This window comes from Lygodium microphyllum, chromosome 6, assembly GCF_053477565.2.
Source record: "Lygodium microphyllum isolate KBCC chromosome 6, Lygodium_microphyllum_v1.1.10, whole genome shotgun sequence".
NCBI lineage: Eukaryota > Viridiplantae > Streptophyta > Polypodiopsida > Schizaeales > Lygodiaceae > Lygodium > Lygodium microphyllum.
In genome coordinates this window covers 126,665,089-126,685,453 of record NC_141140.1, presented here as the reverse complement: position 1 = coordinate 126,685,453, position 20,365 = coordinate 126,665,089, and the positions used below count along the sequence as shown (strand labels likewise).

Sequence of the window (20,365 nt, the reverse complement as noted above, 5' to 3'; positions counted from 1 at the left end):
GCCTTGAAGACCATCACACCTTTTGAGGCTTGGAACAGCCGTAAACCTTCTGTTGGTCACTTTCGTACCTTTGGGTGTCTTGCCTATGCCCATATTCCACAGGTACTTAGAAAAAAGTTGGACAACAAGGCTGTTAAGTGCATTTTTATGGGATATAGCAATGAGAGCAAAGGCTACAGACTCTATGATCCCGTTACAAAGAAGGTTTTTGTCAGCAGGGATGTTGTTTTTTATGAAAAATCAGAATTATCCTTGGCTGGTTTGGACACATATCAGGCTGCCCGTGATGTTTTTGAAGGGCTGCTGCCCATTACTTTTGGTGATTCAGTTGGAGCTTCAGAAAATGAACCTAATGTTCAGCCAGTTGCTCCTATGGAAAGTGCAGAAATTCAGCCATTGGCGGATCGGAATATTCAGCATAATGCTGAAACTGAAATTCAGCAAGAGCTTGCACACAGTTAGGAAGCTAGACAGTTACCTAGATGGTATTTGCAGACTATGCAAGATAGTCCTTTGGATGCACCCATGGCTGGTCGTACTAGAAGGCAAACTCGTTTGCATGATTCAGCACATACCATGGAGTTTGTTATGGCAGCAAGTACTTTTGATAATGAAGAGCTTGAATGTTATGAGGATGCACAACACAGTGTGCATTGGATGGCAGCAATGCAAGCTGAATTAGATTCTATTACTAAGAATCAAACTTGGGATTTGGTGTCCTTGCCATTTGGGAAGAAAGCCATTGGAACGAAATGGGTCTACAAACTGAAAAGGAAAGCAGATGGATCCATTGATAAATACAAGGCACGGCTTGTAGCTAAAGGCTACGCACAGAAAAAGGGCATTGATTATGAGGAGACATTTGCTCCTACTTCCCGTATGACGACCATCAGGTCTATGATTGCTTTGGCTGCACATTATGGTTGGACAGTGCATCAGCTAGATATCAAGACTGCATTTTTACATGGAGAACTTCAGGAGGAAGTTTATGTACAACAGCCCATTGGTTTTGCAGTTGAAGGCTCAGAACATTTGGTATGCAAGCTCAAAAAGGCACTATATGGTTTGAAACAAGCTCCTAGAGCTTGGTATGCAAAAATAGATGCTTTCTTGCTTGGTCAAGGGTTTCTAAACAGCTCATCTGAGTCTACCCTTTACGTATGTAAAGAAGGGGGATCTATGCTGATTATATGTCTTTATGTTGATGACCTTTTGCTCACTGGAACACATGCTGATCAGATTTCAGCATTCAAACAAAATTTGAAGCAAACTTTTGACACGTCTGACTTGGGAGTTTTGCATTACTACTTGGGCATCCAGTTCATACATGATGCTCGAGGTATTGGGCTATCACAGTCAAGGTATATTGGGCAGCTTCTTAAGAAGTTTGGCTTACAGGATTGCAAGCCAGTTTGTACTCCCATGGAACCTGGACTGAAACTGTCATTACATGATGACAGTGATTTGTTTGATATACATACATATACTCCTGCAGTTGGATGTCTTATCTATCTATGCAACACTAGGCCAGACATACAATTTGCAGTTTCAGCTTTGAGCAGGTATATGCATCAGCCACGTATGTCACATTGGCAAGCTGTCAAGCGTGTTTTTCGTTACTTGCAGGGTACTCGATCTGCTTTATGCCAAGGGGGGACCACTGCAGTTACATGCTTACAGTGATTCTGATTGGGCTGGTGATTATGATACACGTCACTCCACTAGTGGCAATTGTTTCTTTCTTGGCTCTTCTTGCATTTCTTGGCTTAGCAAGAAACAATCCACTATTGCCACATCGTCATGTGAAGCTGAATACAAGGTAACTTTCACTACCACAGTTGAATGCGTATGGCTTAGACGCTTGCTAGCTGATTTGGATGTATCTGTTACGGAGCCTACTCCTTTGTTCACTGACAGTCAGAGTGCCATTGCAGTGGCACGGAACCCAGTGTTTCATGCCCGCACGAAACACATTGAGATCCATTATCACTTTGTCAGAGAGAGGCTACATGCAGGTGATATCAGCCTTGTCTATTGTCCTACCACGAGTAATGTGGCAGACATCTTCACCAAAGCTCTTTCTCGTGACAAATTTGAAGCATTTCGCAATGCTTTAAATTTGATATCCTTTGGTGGCGGATGATCCTTGTACTCTTGATCACTCTTCACTCCAGGGGGGGTTGTTGGGTATTTGACTCACGCCTCACTTACGCCTACGCTCATATGGGAGTGTCGGTGATCAGTAGGACACTGGGGCACTTTTTACTCTCGGTAGGAGAGGTTTTTTCCCCTAGACTTATAGTCTTATTGTCGTATTTGCTTATGTTACACACTTATGGGCACTTAGTGTGTGTCGGGTGTGAACACCCCCTACAACCCTAAGTTTAAGGGTTGTACTTTGTACTTTTTGGTCACACTCTTTCAGTCTATTCTCTTGGGTGTCGTGCTTCACTCTGTCTCTCACTCTCACACTGTCTACTGAACTCACAGCTGCACCTCGATCCTTCCATCTCACAACATCACTCTACATAGAGGATGATGGGCTAATGTAGGAGAGAGTGAGACTAGCTCTTGAGGTGTTTTACACTCTAGTGGGAGCGAAAATCAACTACCGAAAGTCTGTTGGTTTTCTTACGGATCCGGACTCTAGCACAGAGTGGGGTGTCCACTTGGGATTTAGATGGGTGTGAAGAGAGCAGACCGTCCGTTACCTAGGGTTCCAGGTGAGACTTGACATCATTCCTGCCCAGTAATTTCTTCTAGGCCTCGACTCTATTCGGCGGAAGCTGACTTATTGGAGTATTGCTCACCTTTTTCTAGCGGGCCGAGCCCTAGTGGTTAGCCAGGTCCTCCTAGTGACGGCCTGGTACATTGCCTCGTGTTGGTGCTTTTCCTGGTCTTGTGTAGTTCAGCTTCGCCACCTAGTGCGGAATTTTCTCTGGACCGGGTCTGACGATTCTAGGGACTCCCGAGCCAAGGTGGTGTGGGCAACCATCATCCAGCATTGGTCAGAAGGAGGGCTTGGGATCATAGATCCAGAGTATCAGAGTTTGTCCCTTTTGAGCAAGCTAGTAGTCCACGGTTTCACACAAGGAGGGCAGACAAGGAAGGGCCTATTGCAGGAGGGCCTCCAGGAGCGTAGACCGAGGCTTGGCGGTGATTGGAGGCCGTCCTTGAGATGGATCTTCACGACGGCCCAGATCACACCCCCCTGATCCTCCTTTCTCTGCAGCCTACTTCGTGTATGGTAGGGCCTCCGTAAGGCCCTTATTCAGAGCCCCCTAGGTTGCCAGGAGGAGATAGACTGCCAGCCAATGATCTAGAACCCCCATGTGAGAGATCATGGGAGGGGGTGCAGATTGGCAAGTGCCCCCACATCCAGTGGGTTGGTTGGGAGGCTGACCCGGCTTGTACCATCAGGACATGGCGGGAGGTGTATAGGGTGGCGGACCAAGAGGTGTTGCAGCAGGTATCAAGTTGCCAGAGAGGAGTTGAGTTGAGGAGAAGGGAGATTGATGCTGCGATACCTTAGGAGTGGCTTGACCCCTCGATACAAGAGCCGATAGAGCCTGGCGAGGTAAGGGCCGCTAGATTTTCACCAATAAGTATCCCCCTACAGGTGGCAGGTAGAGTGGGCGCCGTCCCAATGGGACTTTCTTCACCGTGCAAGAGGGGGGGCGTCTGGTTCTTGACAGAGGGCAGCAGGATGAGGGATAGTTGTCCTTCTGTGGAGGAGAATTTAGGTGGTTAGCCTTCAGGGGAAGACATGGCGTCTGGACCCTTATGCGTTCTTGGAGGAGTTCCGGGAGTGGCGCCTTTGGATATGGGAGAGCAAGCCACTTGATGAGCTGGAGTGGGACCCTAGAGAGTGGCTATGGCCGGCCATTGCAGTCGCCAAGAAGCCACCGAGGTTCTTGGAGTACACAGCGAGGATTGGCAGACACGTATTGATGCAGGAGAACATGGACTGGGCGCCTTTGCATAGCAGGTATTGGGCAGAGTATAGCATCACGGATGCTTTCCGGCGGATTTTCTGGCACCGCCTATTGGACAGCTGGAGGCCAAGGAGGGTATCGTATTTCTTATGGCTGTTGGCACATGGAGGCTTGGTGGTGGGAAGTTATTTAGCCCAGATGCAAACGGATGGAGATTGTAAACGCTACCCACAGCAATCTCTGGAAACTCCAAAGCACTGCCTTTGGTCGTGTGAGGTAGCGCAACTCATGTGGAGAGGAGCATGCCACATTCTTCGCCGTATAACACCCAGCCTTGGATGTATCTCATGGGGAGCTTTCTGTTGGCAGGTAATCAGCCAGGGCTGTCACCTTTTGTATGAGGTTGGGATGCAGGACACGATCTTCATCATTGAGGCTGGGTCATGCACAGTGGTCGGCTTGGAGGCTCTACCCATCCGCCAGGTACTGGAGCCCACAACAGACCGCTCTGAGGTATGGGAGATTGTAGGGAGTCTTTCTGGATGGCACATCTGGAAGGCGTGGTATCAGGAGGTTTTTGGCGGGGAGAGACTTTCAGTACATGCGACTTTGGCAGAGCTTTGGACCTCCATCATCCACTCCCTCCGCGGCCAATGGGATTAGATGCAGGGCGACCTTGAGCTCGTCAGGAGCTTTGTTTTCACTTCATGCACACTTGGGGCAGCCAGGATCTGTTCTTCATGATGTAGGCAGGCAGCCCCAGATGGCAATACACCCCCCCTCCATGGCTTCTTGCCCCCATCCCCCCTAGATCACCTTGAGAGGCTTGTATACTTGATATATCTGTGACTTGGCATCAGCTCCAGCTAGTTTGTTGAGCATGAGCACTTCTTTGAATTCTGGGTTTTTTCTGAAGTAATATAATTAGCCACACTTTATTTGCAAAAAAAAAAAAAAAAAAAAAAAAAAGTTGAGATAGGTAGATACTTCGAAGGGGCATGAGAGGGTAGGATATGTTAGAGGTATCATGGAGACAAAGGAGCATTACATATGAAGATGTCTTGCCTAATATGAGATACAAGGGTACTACCATTGCCTTTTTTCATGGTTGAATCATGGCCTTCCACAATGAGAGATGCCTAGGACTCTTATCGTCAAAAGCTCCATAGAATCGAGATTCACAAACCCCACCCTGAGTGCTAGCCATGCAAGTACACATGGCATTAAATAGCACTAACACACACCTCTCCTCCATAGCCCCACCACCACCAATAGCAGCTTCACCGCCTGACCAACTAAATAGAGGACCATCTAGGATGACTAGTCCTACAGCATAGGTGTTGCCCGCAAGATTTTGTGAGTAGATGGGTCATCATATTTCATCCCCCTTAGTCTTTCTTGGAGAGCCTCACCTCAGGAGATGCCATCATGGATGTACTGATCTCTTCATAGAAGCCCTATGCTAGATATTATTGATAATAGGAAGTGCCAGGAGCTGTTCTGTAGATATATGTGTCCACTTTCTTGTTCGTTAATTTCTTTTATCCATAACAAGATATACCATGGATTCACTGTAATCCACAATTGGGTATCATAGTTCATTTTGGCCTTTAGTGATATGCATGCATTTGTATATGTGTGTGCGTGTTTGCCTTTTATTTTTATTTTAATTTCATTTAATCATGTGATAGAAAAAGTGAAAAGAAGATGGCAAGTCTCTGTATAGACAATTATAAAATTTGCATGGTGTTTTTGGTGCTGTCAAAAAATCTCATGGTTTTGGACGTGCTATTCAAGTTCTGAATTGCAAAGGTCTACCATATCTTTTCATATAGGGGTCTTTTTTCGTAAAGAGGCATTAAGTTAAGCTTTAGTGCTAGTACCAAAATCATTTTTCAAATTGTTTGTCTTTTCTTTTGGTGGGGCTTTTCAGGAAGAAGATGGTGCCATAGTTCATTTGAAGAAAGAAGATGAAACCATTGAAGTGAAGGTGATCGTGAAGCTAGCAATTGTCATCCATTAGACCCTAATAATGCACCTTCATTGTAAAAGCTGCTCTTTTGTACTTCTGTTATAGTCTTTTACCATTTCTGTTTGAGCATTGCCTCAATGATACATAGCATCAACATAGGTAGGCTACATACGGCTACTCGTGGTCCTTATTTCGCTTTCTTACCAAATAACCATAGCCAATTATTTTTCATACTTTGGGTTCCAAGAATATACTAGTACCAACCTCATCCAATTGCTGAAAGTTTGGGACAGGTCCAGCCTCACAACCAGCCCATTGAATGTGTGCACATCCTCCAAGCTGTGAGCAAGTCATCTTTATCTTTGACCTGCCATTCCAAACGATTGGCTGTCTATCAATCTTCTCCTTACAACACGGGCCTTTGCTAAAGTGCCTTTTGCAGAAGCTGCCAGATCTAGAGAGGGTGGCTGGTACCATAGTGAAAATCCCCTTAGAGAAGGTCTCTACTCTTATGTAAGACGAGGTCTGGAAGCCCTCCTGGAGAAGCAGCTTCCAGGTCTCCCCATCTGGCATGAGTCCTGAGGCCACGAACTTGCCTAAGAGGTTCTGAATTTGTTACTTTGGGTGAATAATCCCCAATCCTTCTGAGTAGTCATCAATGTTTGGTTTGCCAAGCCACTTTGGCTCAAGAATCCCTAGAGCCCTCCACATGAAACTTCAAATCAGATGGTGTAATAGAGAGATGTAGTCAAAGAGAATCAGTAACATGAGACTATATATGAAATCCATATGGGTTCTAACACGGGTACTGAGTCCAGACTGTTGGGCTGTTGTGATGTTGAGTCCACTTGAAACCAGGGATATCTGACTGTTTGTCCCCTACTCACCCATCTGAAACCCAAGTAAACTTTGCAATTTGTGCTAGACTCTGAATCTCTACGAAAACTGACTAACTTGCACTAGTTGATCTTCACTCTTGTAGTGCATAACACCTCCAAGGCCAATCTCACCTTTTCCAACATTAACTCATCATCCTCAATATATAAGGTTGTGATGTCTGCATAGTCTGAATCTAGCAGCTCTGTCTTTGTTCGCACAAGCAGCTTGAGGCCCCTCAACCTACTAACTGGAGAGCAGAGAAGATAAGAGATTGCTTCCACAGAGAGCAGGAAAAAATATGGAGCCAGTGGAATATCTCTGACTGACCTCTCCAGGTGGAACTCCACACCTTTCTGCCCTCCTATCATCACCATGCTGCCAGCCATCCAGAACCCACTGATCCACAGCTAAGGAAAGTCTAGCCGATCTGTGCTACCCTCCAGAAAGTTCCAATCAACCCTGGCATAGGCTACTCAAAGTTCAGAAGAAGCAGTGCAAGCTTGTGCCTATATTGATGGGCCCACTTCTGTGGCCTCAAAGAAGGTGAATATGTTGTGTAGGATACTTCAATCTTGGACGTGACCTGTCTGAGTGTCATGAATGATGTCTGGTAGGAGGGGTTGAAGTCTGCTGCTGATCCTCTTTGCTAGTGCTTTATAGGCGGCTGACAAGAAGTAGATCGTGCACCACTGAATCAGCTCTGATTGGCAGTCCTACCTTTTGGGGGGAGGCAAACAAGGCCAGAAGACATACTACCCAGCATCCACCAGAGCTGAAGTTTCTTTGAAAGGCCATCAGTAGAGGGCCCTTCACCTCCTAGAATGTGAAAATGAAGGCCCTAGAGGGTCCATCATCTCCTGGGTACTTTTGCCTATCCTGTATCTCAGAAGCTTGGAGCATCTCCTACGCCATGAAGGGTGCAAGGAGGGGCTTGCCCCATTGTGTCAATGACCAGGGAGGGGATGCATTCCCACACATGTTCTCTGCAATGGAACACTCCAGATGAGATCTGGTCCTAGTGGAACAGATGTCTACAGAAGTCAGTGGCCAACTCCAGCACCTTCTCTAGCCAAGATCGTACTCTCCCATACTGATCCTGAAGGCCATGGTCCCACTGATGCTGGTGGTCCAAGGCACCTGGAAGAACTCTCTACACATACCGTCTCTTTTTCATGCCTGAAAAGCAGTAAAGGTGCGGGAAAAAAACGTTCAGCTCATATCCTCTATGCTCACTAAGGTATCTCACACATGCATCTTTTGCATCTGAAAGATATGATTTCCAGTGGAGTCTTGTAGCAGGTGTTGGATGGTTGCCATGTCCCAATGCAAAGCCTTCTCCCCCTTGCAACCTAGCTCTCTCACTTGCAGAGCCTCCTCCTAGCAAATCCCACTTGACTCTCCTAGGGCGTCAACTTGCCAATGAAGAAGTCCTTTCAAGCAGACTATATGACTGTGCATGCCTGATGAAGCATCAAATATGAATGCATTCCTCATAGTCCATATTGCCAACAACCCCAAAAGCATAAGAAAGGAAGAGCACTTTCATATCAGCTGGCACGGTGTCCAGAAACTTGGGATGTCCAAAGACCTAGCCCTTTGGAAGCATCGATATCCCAACCACTCGGAACCGAATGGCCAATAGTAGTGACCAAACCTTCCATGCCACTGGGCAAGTAAGGAATTGATGGCAGGGGATTTCAACTGACGTCTAACAAAAGAAGAAGCAACCATTGGAAATCCTTCTCTTATTGATCCATCCCTCCATAATTGTCAATTTCCACTAGGCTTTAGATTTGTGCAATCCCCAAAGAGTATTTGCTTTGCTAGTCAACTATGTGTGGTCTCTAATTATGAAATGATAAATTTGATTAATCGAAGATGACCAAAGGGTCAAACGCCCTACAAGACCCCAGTCTTGCAAAGGGCACTCAGCATCTAGGACAGGAAAGGGGTGCCAGTCCTACCAGAGATCAGAGACTCTACACTAAAGATCATTGTAGCCAGGAGGAACCCAATAGACTCTTTTGATGATGCAAAAGGACATCAGGGGGCTTCGGGGGCAAAAGGGTGGCATCAACCAATACCATTGAGGTCAAGCCATGCGATTAAACTTAGGTCTCACCTTGGATTTTCCTTCCCAAGAAAGAATAGGAGACACCACTAGAATTTCCATTGGCAATGAAGTAGTTGCCTGTCTATCCTCTGAGGGATGCTAACGGACCTTGGAAAGGGCAATTTTCCATGAAGACCACATGCCACTGGGAACCCTGAATCCTTGTATTGCCATGCCAAAGACTCTGTTTCTGAAGAAAAGCATGAGCAATAAGCGTCTAGGGTTGTTGACCAATACACAGAGCCCGAAACAGTGACCAATGAAGGGTTGTCATATGGGTCCACACATCCAAAACAACTCCACCTCCCATGGATTTCGAGATGCAAATATGACTTCATGATATCCAAGATATACGTGCTTGCATAAAATCTTTCTTCTATGTTTGCTTTGACTCAAGCCTACTCTCACAAAGGAGTGCCGTGGTGATTCACAATAGGACATTGGGGCACTTTTCTACTCTCCGTAAGAGATTTTTTTTCCCCCAGTCACATTATTTACTATTTGTGTGTTTATGTTACACAATTTGGTCACTTAACGGACTTTACACACTTTTGGGTGTGACCTTAAGGTACTTACACAACCCTAAGGTCTAAGGATTGTACTTTGTACTTTCACTTACACACTTGAATTGAATCATGTGTCGAGTGTCAACACTCTCACTCTCTACTATTCACTCTATTTTGAGCTGATAGTTTCCATCTCCATCTTCAACATTTGGTATCAGAGCTTCGAGATTCGCTAAGCTCCCCATCAACTCAACTCAAGGTTCGTCAAGCTCTCTACCAGCTAGAGCATTAGCCGCCAGTTGCCCCCGACTAGTCTTGCCAATGCCCTAAACCCTAAACCCAGTGCATGTCTAGTCGTGCCAATGCCAGTCAGTTCCACTACCACCCAACAGCTGCCGCGTAGCTCTGCTAAGTCCTCTAGCTCCACCACTAGCTCTACGAAATCCTCGGCTCACCGCCTACCAGCCTGGGTAGTCTTCTTCATACTCCCGCCGACTTGAATTCGGTTTGTCTTCATCTCGTCTTGGAGGTGATAGGTATACTTTATTATTTTTATTTGGGAAATCAGAGCTGTAGTAGGGGGCTTTTGCTAGAAAGGTGCATTTCCGCTCTAGAAAGTGCTTTTGGGTACACATTACAAAAATTTATTGGAATTCGAGTGAGAAAATTTGGGGCTTTTGCATGTTTGGCAGACATTGACACATGTATTGAAGGCTCAGTCTGAAATTGACTGAAATTGTGGATGTCTGATGGTCAAATTTTGGGGCTTTTGTGTTTTCAATGCTAGTGAGCACTGTTCATGCATTGGACAGCATGCTACTCGCTGAAATCTGTGGAAATTTCAGCACATTGGATAGTTGTGATCAAGTACGACACAGTTTGTTAATTAGAGCTTGGTGTTTGCTGTAATTTCTGGAAATTTGAAGATGTCCAGGTTATTCCGGCTTTGGTTCTTGCTTTCGTACTTTTTGGAAGAGTGACATTTCTCATGGCCAATCAAGGACAAAGTGATATATTCACTTATGTATCTAAAGAGGATAGCTATATTGGATGGCAATAACTATTCTCTATGGTCCTTCATGATGAAGAATGTGCTCATTGCTAAAAACCTTTGGGAGTATGTTAGTGGCGAAGAAGTCCATCCTGAGTTGTGGCTCTTGCAGCTCCTCCCCAAGGAGGACATGGTCACATGCCAACTCCAGTCAGTTTCCCAAAGAAAAGCTACACAAAAGGCTTGGGACACTCAGGAGGCCCAAGCATTGTCACTCATTGCATTGGCAGTTCAACAGTCCATAATCTTGCATATACTATCTATTAATTCTTCACGAGTAGCATGGCTTACACTTAAGCATATGTTTGCTGGAAAATGAGACACGTATTTATTTCTTGTAAAAGGAGCTTGAAGTGATGATGGATGAAGGTGATGCTATGCAAGATCGTCTTAACAAAATTCAGGACTTACGTGAGTAGTTGATGAATGTAAATGAGTATTATTTTGATACACAGATGATCTCTACTACTTTGAATTCCTTGCCACCTTCTTATTTGGCCTTTCACATGGCCTTGAATCTCACAATGAGAATTTCTCCACAGCCACTTACCTTTCTTCAGTTGGTTAATTTGCTACTTGAAGAAGAGCAAACAAGGAAGAGGATGTTGTAGCCTTTGAACATGCTTTTATGGCAGGACAAAAGGGAAAGGGCAATCAGTCTAGGAATTCTCCGCAGAGTTTTAGAAGTATAGGCACTTCATAGAGCAACAAGAAGTAGCGGGGCACGCAAGCTAAAAAGGGCAAGAGCCATAATTGTAAAAAGCTAGGTCACTATATCAGAGAATGCAAGAAATGCATTGCCACGGAGGAGGAGTTTGGGATGTCTGTTTTTTATGCACCTTATGCTACTACTGCTACAAGGTCCGTGTCGTTTGTTGTTGATTGTGACTACTGTTTGTACACTTACAGTTATGATTCTTCTTTGGCAAATAGAGCATTGAGCTTTACAGAGGATGCTAGCACTTGGTTCTTTGATAGTGGTGCTTCTAAGCACATTACATCCCATAAGGATATGTTTACCTCCATTGTTGTAGCTCTTGTTGAAAAATCTGTTAGAGGTGTTGGAGAGATTGTTTAGAAAGCCATTGATGGCTCTACTCTCCGTTTGCAAGATGCATTATATGTGCCAAGGATAAATAAAAATTTCTTGTCCATTTCTTATTTAGCAAAGTATGGAATGCAAGCCACATTTGGTGATGACAAATGCATGGTCAGGGATAAGGAATTTTTGACTTTGTTATTGACTAGCACATTATGTCATGGACTCTATGAGTTAGATGCTCATTCGATTGATCAATTAGTCTATTTGGTATCTACTATTACTCCTACTATGTCACAAACAAAGTTATGGCATGCTCGCATGAGGCATATTAACTACAACAATTCGATGCTTATGCAGTGTACTCAGATGTTAGATGGTTTACCTCTTTTGGAGAGACCTCCTGAGCAAATTTGTGAGGGATGCATATTGGAAAAAATGCATCGGTTCTCTTTTCCTCGTGATGTTGCTTTTAAGGCAACGGCCAGGTTGCAGATTGTGCATTCGGATGTATGTGGACCTATGCAAACAAAGTCATTGGGTAGATGTTATTATTTCATCACCTTCATTGATGATGTTACTTGCTTTTGTTGGATCTATTCATTGGTGAAAAAGTAAAAAGTGTATGATACATTTTTTGGCTTTATTGTACTTGTGGAAAACCAATCTGGCTATCGGATTAAGACTCTCCGTTCGGACCAGAGGAATACATATCTTCTTTGCTGAATATATTTTTAAAGCAAAAAGGCATTGCACATCAGTATAGTGCTGCATATACTCCAAAGCAAAATGGGGTTGCATAAAGAAAGAATTGATCACTCATGGAGATGGCCAGATGTATGTTGAAAGCTAAAAATCTGCCACATGGTTTTTGGATGAAAGCAGTTATGTGTGCTTGTCACATTTTGAATAGGTGCCCTACCAAGGCATTAAATAGTATCACACCTTTTGAGGCTAGGAATAGCTACAAACCTTCAGTTAGCCACATTCATACTTCTGGGTGTCTTACATATGCTCATATTCTCAAAGTATTGAGAAAGAAGTTAGGCAATAAGGCTGTCAAGTGCATATTTATGGGTAGAGCAGTGAATGCAAAGGGTACAGATTGTATGATCTTGTTTCCAAGAAAGTCTTTGTCAGTAGGGATATGATTTTTGATGAAAATATTAGAATTATCTCTTGCTGGTTTTGACACATATCAGGCTGCAAATGATGTGTTTAAAGAGTCGTTGCCTATTTCTTTAGGTGATACAACTAGAGCTTCATTAAATGAACAAAGTGTTCAACTAGCTACTCCATTAAACAATGCAGAAATTCAGCCAATGGCTGATCTAAATATTCAGCAAGATGCTCAACTTGAGGTTCATCGGAAGCATGTACATAATCAGGAGGCTAGACAAATGCCTAGATGGTACTTACAGATTTTAAAAGAAAGTCATTTGGATGCTCCTCTTGCTAGTTGTACTAGAAGACAAGCACGTTTGCATGATCATGCTAATACAATGGAGTTTGTTATGGCAACACATAGACTTGATGATGAGAAGCCTAATTCTTTTGAGGATGCACAACCGAGTGTGCATTGGATGGCAACAATGCAAGCTGAATTTGATTCTATCATGAAGAATCAAACATGGGATTTAGTGACATTGCTTGTTGGAAAGAAAGCCATTGGTACTAAATGGGTCTATAAGTTGAAACTAAAAGCGGATGGATCCATTGATAAGTACAAAGCCAGACTTGTGGCAAAAGGCTATGTGCAAAAGAAAGGCATTGATTATGAGGAGACATTTGCTCATGGTTGGATTGTGCACCAACTTGATATTAAAACTGCATTTTCACATGGGGAACTTCAAGAAGAAGTGTATGTTCAGCAGCTCATGGGTTTTGCAGTTGAAGGATCCGAACACTTGGCATGCAAGGTGAAAAAGGCTTTGTATGGTTTGAAGCAAGCTCAACGAGCTTGGTATGTAAAAATTGATGCTTTTTTCCTCAGCTAAGGGTTCATTAACAGCCCGTCAGAGTCTACTCTTTACATATGCAAAGAGAGGAGATCTTTGCTGGTCATTTATCTTTATGTGGATGATCTTCTGCTCATAGGGACACATGCTAATCAAATTTCAGCATTCAGGAAAAATTTGCATCAAACTTTTGAAATGTCAAATTTGGGGCCTTTGCATTACTATTTGGGCATTTAGTTTATTTATGATGCTAGAGGCATTGGATTTTCACAGTCTGGATATATTGGTAAACTGCTTGAGAGATTTGGCTTCTAGGATTGCAAGCCAAAAAGCACACGGATGGAGACTGCACTCAAGCTGTCTTTGCATGATGATAATGATCTGTTTAACATTCATACATATGCTCCAACAGTTGGATGTCTCATTTATTTGTGCAACACAAGGCTAAATATTCAATTTGCAGTTTCAGCCTAAGCATATATATGCACGGCCCACACATGTCGCATTGGCAAGTTGTGAAACATGTTTTTCATCACTTGCAGGGTACTAGGACTCTTGGATTGCTTTATGCCAAGGGGGGACCACTACAATTACATGCTTACAGTGATTCTGATTGGGTTGGTGATTTTGATTCACGTCACTCTATAAGTGGAAACTGTTTCTTTTTTGGCTCATCTTGCATTTCTTGGCTTTGCAAGAAACAATCCACTGTTGTACAATCATCTTGTGAAGCTAAATACAAGGCAACTTTCAACTACTATAGTTAAATGGTATGGTTGAGATGTTTGTTGGCTGATCTTGATGTATCTATCATGGAGCCTACTTCTTTGTTTATTGACAGTCAGAGTGCTATTGCAATGGCATAGAACCCATTGTTTCATGCGCACATGAAACACATAGAGATATATTATCACTTTGTCAGAGAGAGGGCTACATGCAGGGAATATCAACTGTGTCAACTATCCTACCAATAACAATGTGGCAGACATCTTCATCGAAGCTCTTCCTCGCGACATATTTGAAGCATTTCGCAATGCTTTAAATTTGATCTCCTTTGATGGATAATCCTTCTATGTTGATCACTTTTCACTCCAAGGGAGTTTGTTGGCTTTTACTCACACCTATCCTCACAGAGCAGTGTCAGTGATCCGTAGTAGGACACTGGCACATCTTTTTACTCTCCGTAAGAGAGTTTTTTTCCCCCAGTCACATTATTCTCTCTTTGTGTGTTTATGTTACATAGCTCGATCACTTAATGCACTTTTCACACTTTCGCGTATGAACGCATCTTAACGCACTTATACAACCCTAAGGTCTAAGCGTTGTACTTTGTACTTTCACTTACACACTTGAATTGAATCATGTGTTTTGAGCTATGTCAACACTCTCACTCTCTCTCTACTGTTCACTCCATTTTGAGCGAATGGATGCCATTTGTGAAGGAAACTGCTAGGGTTTGCACTGAGAACACATAGAGTGTACGACCACAACAGAAATACAAAGAGACAGATACAGACACAGAGGGCAAAACTCAAACCCTAAACGCAAAACTCAAAACTCAAACACAGAAACTCAAACACAAACAGAAGAAGGGAGAGAGAGAACACAACTCTAAAGTGAATGAATGCTGTAAATGAATGTAAGAGTCTACAATGTGCTCAAGGGCAGAGCAATGTCGGAGTGTGACATCCACCGAAGACGGATCCCAAGTCTGTGACCACCACTCGGAGTGTAGGAGTGCTGAATAGTGAATGCAGCAGGTTGGTCACCAAAATGGAGCAATCTGGAGACTGGAAACTAGTAAACGCAGCAGTGTACCACCGATCGGAGGCTGAAAACTGTGCAGTCTGCTGCAAACAGGAGGCTGAAACAGTGTCTAAGAGTGTCAAGGCCTGCAATGCTGAAAACACAGGCTGGCTAACCCTGGAGATGATGGATAGCAGGCTGAACAGCAATCTGGGACAGGTGGGAAACTGGGCGCCAACATTAGCAGAGGGTGTGTGGATTGGTGTAACCTGCAAACAAGGATAATGGCTGAATGGGGACAACCTGTCTATTTATAGATGTGGAAGGGCGACCCAAAAATTAGGGTTTCCACTAAACTCTCTCGAACCGCTCCTTGTTTTAGGGTTTCCACTGAACTCTCTGGAACCGCTCCCCGTTTTAGGGTTTTACTCTAAAAGTGCATTTTTAGTGTGTTTTGGGGCTGTTTACCTAGAGTATCCGAAAGGACCTAGAGACATGCAAATCGAAGAAGGTGGCTACCATCATGTATGTCCAGTAGCAGCGCTCTGCCAAGGGAATGCTTGATGAGGTGGTGTCACGGGGACGTGAAATTTTGAGATACTTTAATCTTGCTAGTAACATTTGATTAAGTTATTAATCAAATATGCAAGGTTGTTTAGCACATGTGATGCACATGCCAGTTATTTCATGGGAACAGGCAAAGGACCCCGAGGATGCAGTGGGTGTTAAAGGCAAAAGTTGTGTTAAGTTATGCCAACTGGGTTTTGGTGGTCAGTTGTGCCAGATTGGACCCTAGGACAATTGTTTGGCCATTAAGTGTCAATGGTGATACTAGGGACTAGCATTAATCAATTAATTAATGCTAGTCTAAGGGTCAACAAAGATTGGGAACCACTCCAAGTTGCAAATGGCCTAGCCAATTTCATTACAGATGGGCATGTTTAATTTTCGACAGGGTCAAAAGAGCTGAAATTAATTTTCAAAATTAATTAATTCTAAAAAATTAATTTAATTGCTGAAAGTGCATTAGGAAGGTTGCCATTTGACAAAACTTTCCCATGCAACTAGGGAGAAGGCTGTTGGAGGGTTGTGGAAGTTGATTTGCAGCTATTCTGAGCTTGGTGGAGGGAGAGGAGGTGATCAGATTTGGCTTTAACTGATCGCGCACCGCGACAGGACAGGATGCAGCAGGTTTTCTCTTCCGCCTCAAGAGAGGCGGCGGTAGGAGAGGAGGGCTCGCCAGTAGAGCTAGTGTTTTACCTCCCTTTTGAAGCTGTTGGTACCATCAGATTTGTCATCAGAGCTACAAATCAAAAGATACATTTCAGCTGATTTTCTCTCTCTCTACAGCATTGTGTCATCTCCTCCAGTCCATGCTCAAGCATTCTCAATAATTCTCAGCCATTGGTAGCAGAGTACAGCCAAATTTGGTGGACAGCAAGGAGTTTATTGCTGTAAACCCTAAATTACAGCAGTAATTAGGGTTTAGCAGCCACCTTGGGACCCGTGCCATCAGTCAAAGGCATTCTACACTGAAATCAACACTAGAAATTCGTGGAATTGTGAGGATTTCAGATGCCAGCCCATCTATTGTGAATTTGGGGCAGCATTTGACCAATTGGGGTTCCATTAGAGCAAGTCGTGGGTGAAAATCAAGGGGCAATTTGCCCGAATGCTTTGTTGATTATTGGAATAGCAAGGGGCTTTTGAATCAGCCAAGGAGATCGTGAAATCTCGGATTGTAATTTATCCATCAACAATTGAAATTAAAGAAATACCGAAAGGGGCGCCAGTTTTGGGGCCAACAGGGTGTCCAATGTCCAAGTTTATGAAGGTAAAGTGAGCATTTCAGTTTATGTTCATTTGCTAATTGCTATAATTAAGTCCTTAATCAGGTTAAACCATCCTATCCGAGAAGGAGGGCTGGTTTCAAGTGGAGAGGAAGGTGAGATGGATGCATGAACTTGCAGACCAATCAGCCAATCCCTCGTGGGGAGTGAAAGAGATGGGCCGCCGAGGCTGTACTCGAGCCACATGTCCAACAGCAGCAACGAGTGCTGAAGGAGCAGATGAAGCAAGAGCGGAGGGCGTAGCCCCACTCGACTGTGCAGTCTTGCGGCGGTCTACTGAGGCTTTTTAGGTGGAAGACCTTGGGCCTTAGAGCGACACTCCTAGTTCATATGGCCTGCTCTCTGAAAATGTGTGCAAAACCTGTTTTGCTTAGGGAGTTGCTGCCAAATAGGTCTAGATTCTTTGGTTCCATCTAAGGAAGAGAAGTCACCCTTTGATTGGCTTGCCTTTGCATCTAGCGAGTCCTTGCCACTAGTGGTTGTCCCTCTCGAAGAAGAGGCAACCAACCCCCTCTTGCTAGAATAAGGCTGTGATGAGGATTTTTTGTGGACTTGATCATACAGCCTCGCGTAACGCAAGAACTGGCACTCAAACTCGTAGAAGGTTGGCAATCTAGGTTGGTAGATGATGTTTTGAATGAAATTGAAGTGCTTGTCAGGCAACTTATTCAAGAAGAATGTAACCTAATCGTCATCTGACTTTGGAGAGCTAGTAGTGGCGAACTCGGCAAAGTAACCCGCCTGTATTCAGCCAGCTTGACTTTCAGATCATCCCCTACCTTAAAATGAAACTCTTGAAGCTCAAAGTCGAGATTGATGCGCCGACTACGATCACGAGCCGCATAGCGGTCGAGAAGGTGACTCCAACGCTCTGATGCGAGCAGGAAGTGCTGCAACTAAGAGTGAAACTCAGGAAGCAATCCCTACATCAGCTCAACATTGGCTGTGGCATTGTGGGCTCTCCATTGACGGATGTAATCAGGGTGAGCTAGTCGAGGGTCAGGCATAGGCTCTAGACCAAGGACGAGGTCCCAAAGACCCTGAGACTCGAGCACTTGTTGCATGAAATTAGACCAAGTGGTGAAATTTGACTCGTTAAAACTTGTCTCATCTGTGAAGGCATTCTTGGCCGTTGCAACAGGAGTGGTAGTGCTCGGAGATGGACAGTGTGAAAAAGTGTAGTGCGGGTAGGATGGGGAAGTGGAGTACACTTGGGAATGGGCCCCAGAGTGCCCACCAAGCATGCGTGTAGTGTGCAAGGTGGATCCATATGTAGGGATGGGTTGACTAGGCATGGGTATGGTAGCCACATGAGGAACCCAAGGAGGTGGGACGGGAACACGGTGAGCAGACGATGGGAATCCCTGCGTAGGTGTAACCTAAGGAGAGTGTGAAGATGCACCATAAGCTGAGGATGGAAACCCCTGCGTACGAGTAGTCATGGGAGATGTGAAGCTGGGGATAGTGAGGGGGATGCCCATCACAGTCGTCCCAAGAGTTATGGGTGTGCTCATGTGCTGAAAGGCGAGAGGCACTATGTTAAAGGGTGGCATTCACCCTAACGAAGTACCATGGTGCAAAGAGGTAGAGAATGGGGTGGAGAAGGAAAAGGTGCTAGGAGCAAAGATGGAAGATCCAACCCCTAGGGTGTGTGATGCATGTTGGGTATCTCACACGCCTTACTTACGCCTACGCTCATATGGGAGTGTGCGGGTAATCACTAGGACACTGGGGCACTTTTTACTCTCGGTAGGAGAGGTTTTTTCCCCCAGATTATGTGTACTATTTTGTATGTGCTTGTGGTGCACACTTACGGGCACTTACTGTGTTCGGGTGTGAACAGCCCCTTATAACCCTAAGGTATAAGGGTTATCATTAGTACTTTCAGCTTACACTCTATTCAGTACTATTGCATTGGGTGTCGTGCTCAACTCTGTCTCTCACTCTCACACTGTCTACTGCACTTCAGCTGCACCTCGATCCTCTCCCATCTGACAATGCAGATGTGGAGTGTAATCCAAGGTTTTGGAAAGATGATGAGAGGTGTGATATAGAAGAGGGTGGGATGGGAGGGAAGTGAAAAGTGTGTGTGATATGCTCAAATGAAACAGAAGTTGTAGATATACTTGAATTTCGTCTGCTTCATGAGCCCCCTCTATTGAAGTTCACATACGCAAAGCCATCCGGATCAAAACAAAAGAATTGTACAAACGTGACATTGGACCTGGCTGAGATGATGAAGATGGATCACCAGACGTTCTAAATGCCGTATATCCTCCATGATCGGAGAGGTGGCCAGCCTCACCAACAACCGGTCCGGATGTGGTAGCAAAACTAGTAGGAGGGGTGTAAACATCACCATACTTGTTGTGTTGGTACTCCTCAAAGTCCTCCTCTGTCATGTTAGTGAAATTTGGTGAAGGTGGAGTGCCGTCCTCCAATGATGGAGAAGCCTAATAAGACATCATAGGAACTGGAGAAGGTGTCTAGGACATTGTGATTCGGTTACGAGTCGTATTGTGTGCCTCACACAAAGACTAGCTTTCCACAATATCCGCAGGATACTCTTTACAAGAGCACCGACTCTGATACCATGTGAAGGAAACTGCTAGGGTTTGCATTGAGGACACACAGAGTGTACGACCACGACAGAAATACAAAGAGACAGACACAGACACAGAGGGCAAAACTCAATCCCTAAACGCAAAACTCAAAAACTCAAACACAAACAGAAGAAGGGAGAGAGAGAACACAACTCTAAAGTGAATGAATGCTGTAAATGAATGTAAGAGTCTACAATGTGCTCAAGGGCAGAGCAATGTCGGAGTGTGACGTCCATGGAAGACGGATCCCAAGTCTGTGACCACCAGTCAAAGTGTAGGAGTGCTGAATAGTGAATGACAGCAGGCTGGTCACCAAAACAGAGCAGTCTGGAGACTGGAAACTAGTAAACGTAGCAATGTACCACCAATCGAAGGTTGGAAACTATGCAGTCTGCTATAAACAGGAGGCTGAAACAGTGTCTAAGAGTGTTAGGGCCTGCAATGCTGAAAACGCAGGCTGGCTGACCCTGGAGATGATGGACAGCAAGCTGAATAGCAATCTGGGACAGTCTAGAGGAGTCGCCAGTAACTGAGAGCTTTCGCCTACAACAATGGACAAGCTGAAGATAATGTGGCTGTAGTTGATGATATGGTTGGACAGTAGATGGAGACAAGCTGCAGGTTGGAAACTGGGTGCCAACAACAGTAGAGGGTGTGTGGGCTGGTGTAACCTGCAAACAAGGATAATGGTTGCATGGGGGCAGGCTGTCTAT

General features: G+C 44.5%; 1 protein-coding gene across 5 annotated transcripts in view; it reads left to right on the top strand.

Moving 5' to 3' along the window:
- LOC148035097 (FAD-dependent monooxygenase penM-like) overlaps positions 1-20,365 on the top strand; it is a 224,714-nt gene that overhangs the window by 102,972 nt on the left and 101,377 nt on the right. For 4 of the 5 annotated variants that reach the window (XR_015691155.1, XM_087680055.1, XM_087680059.1 and 1 more), the window contains exon 4: positions 5,869-5,925. The exons of the other annotated variant lie outside the window; for it this stretch is intronic. Coding sequence is in view for 3 of the 4 variants with exons in the window: in XM_087680055.1 (XP_087536181.1) it covers positions 5,869-5,925 (57 nt within the window). In the remaining variant the exon portion in view is untranslated. The remainder of the gene's footprint in view (positions 1-5,868; positions 5,926-20,365) is intronic. 5 annotated transcript variants of the gene reach the window in all.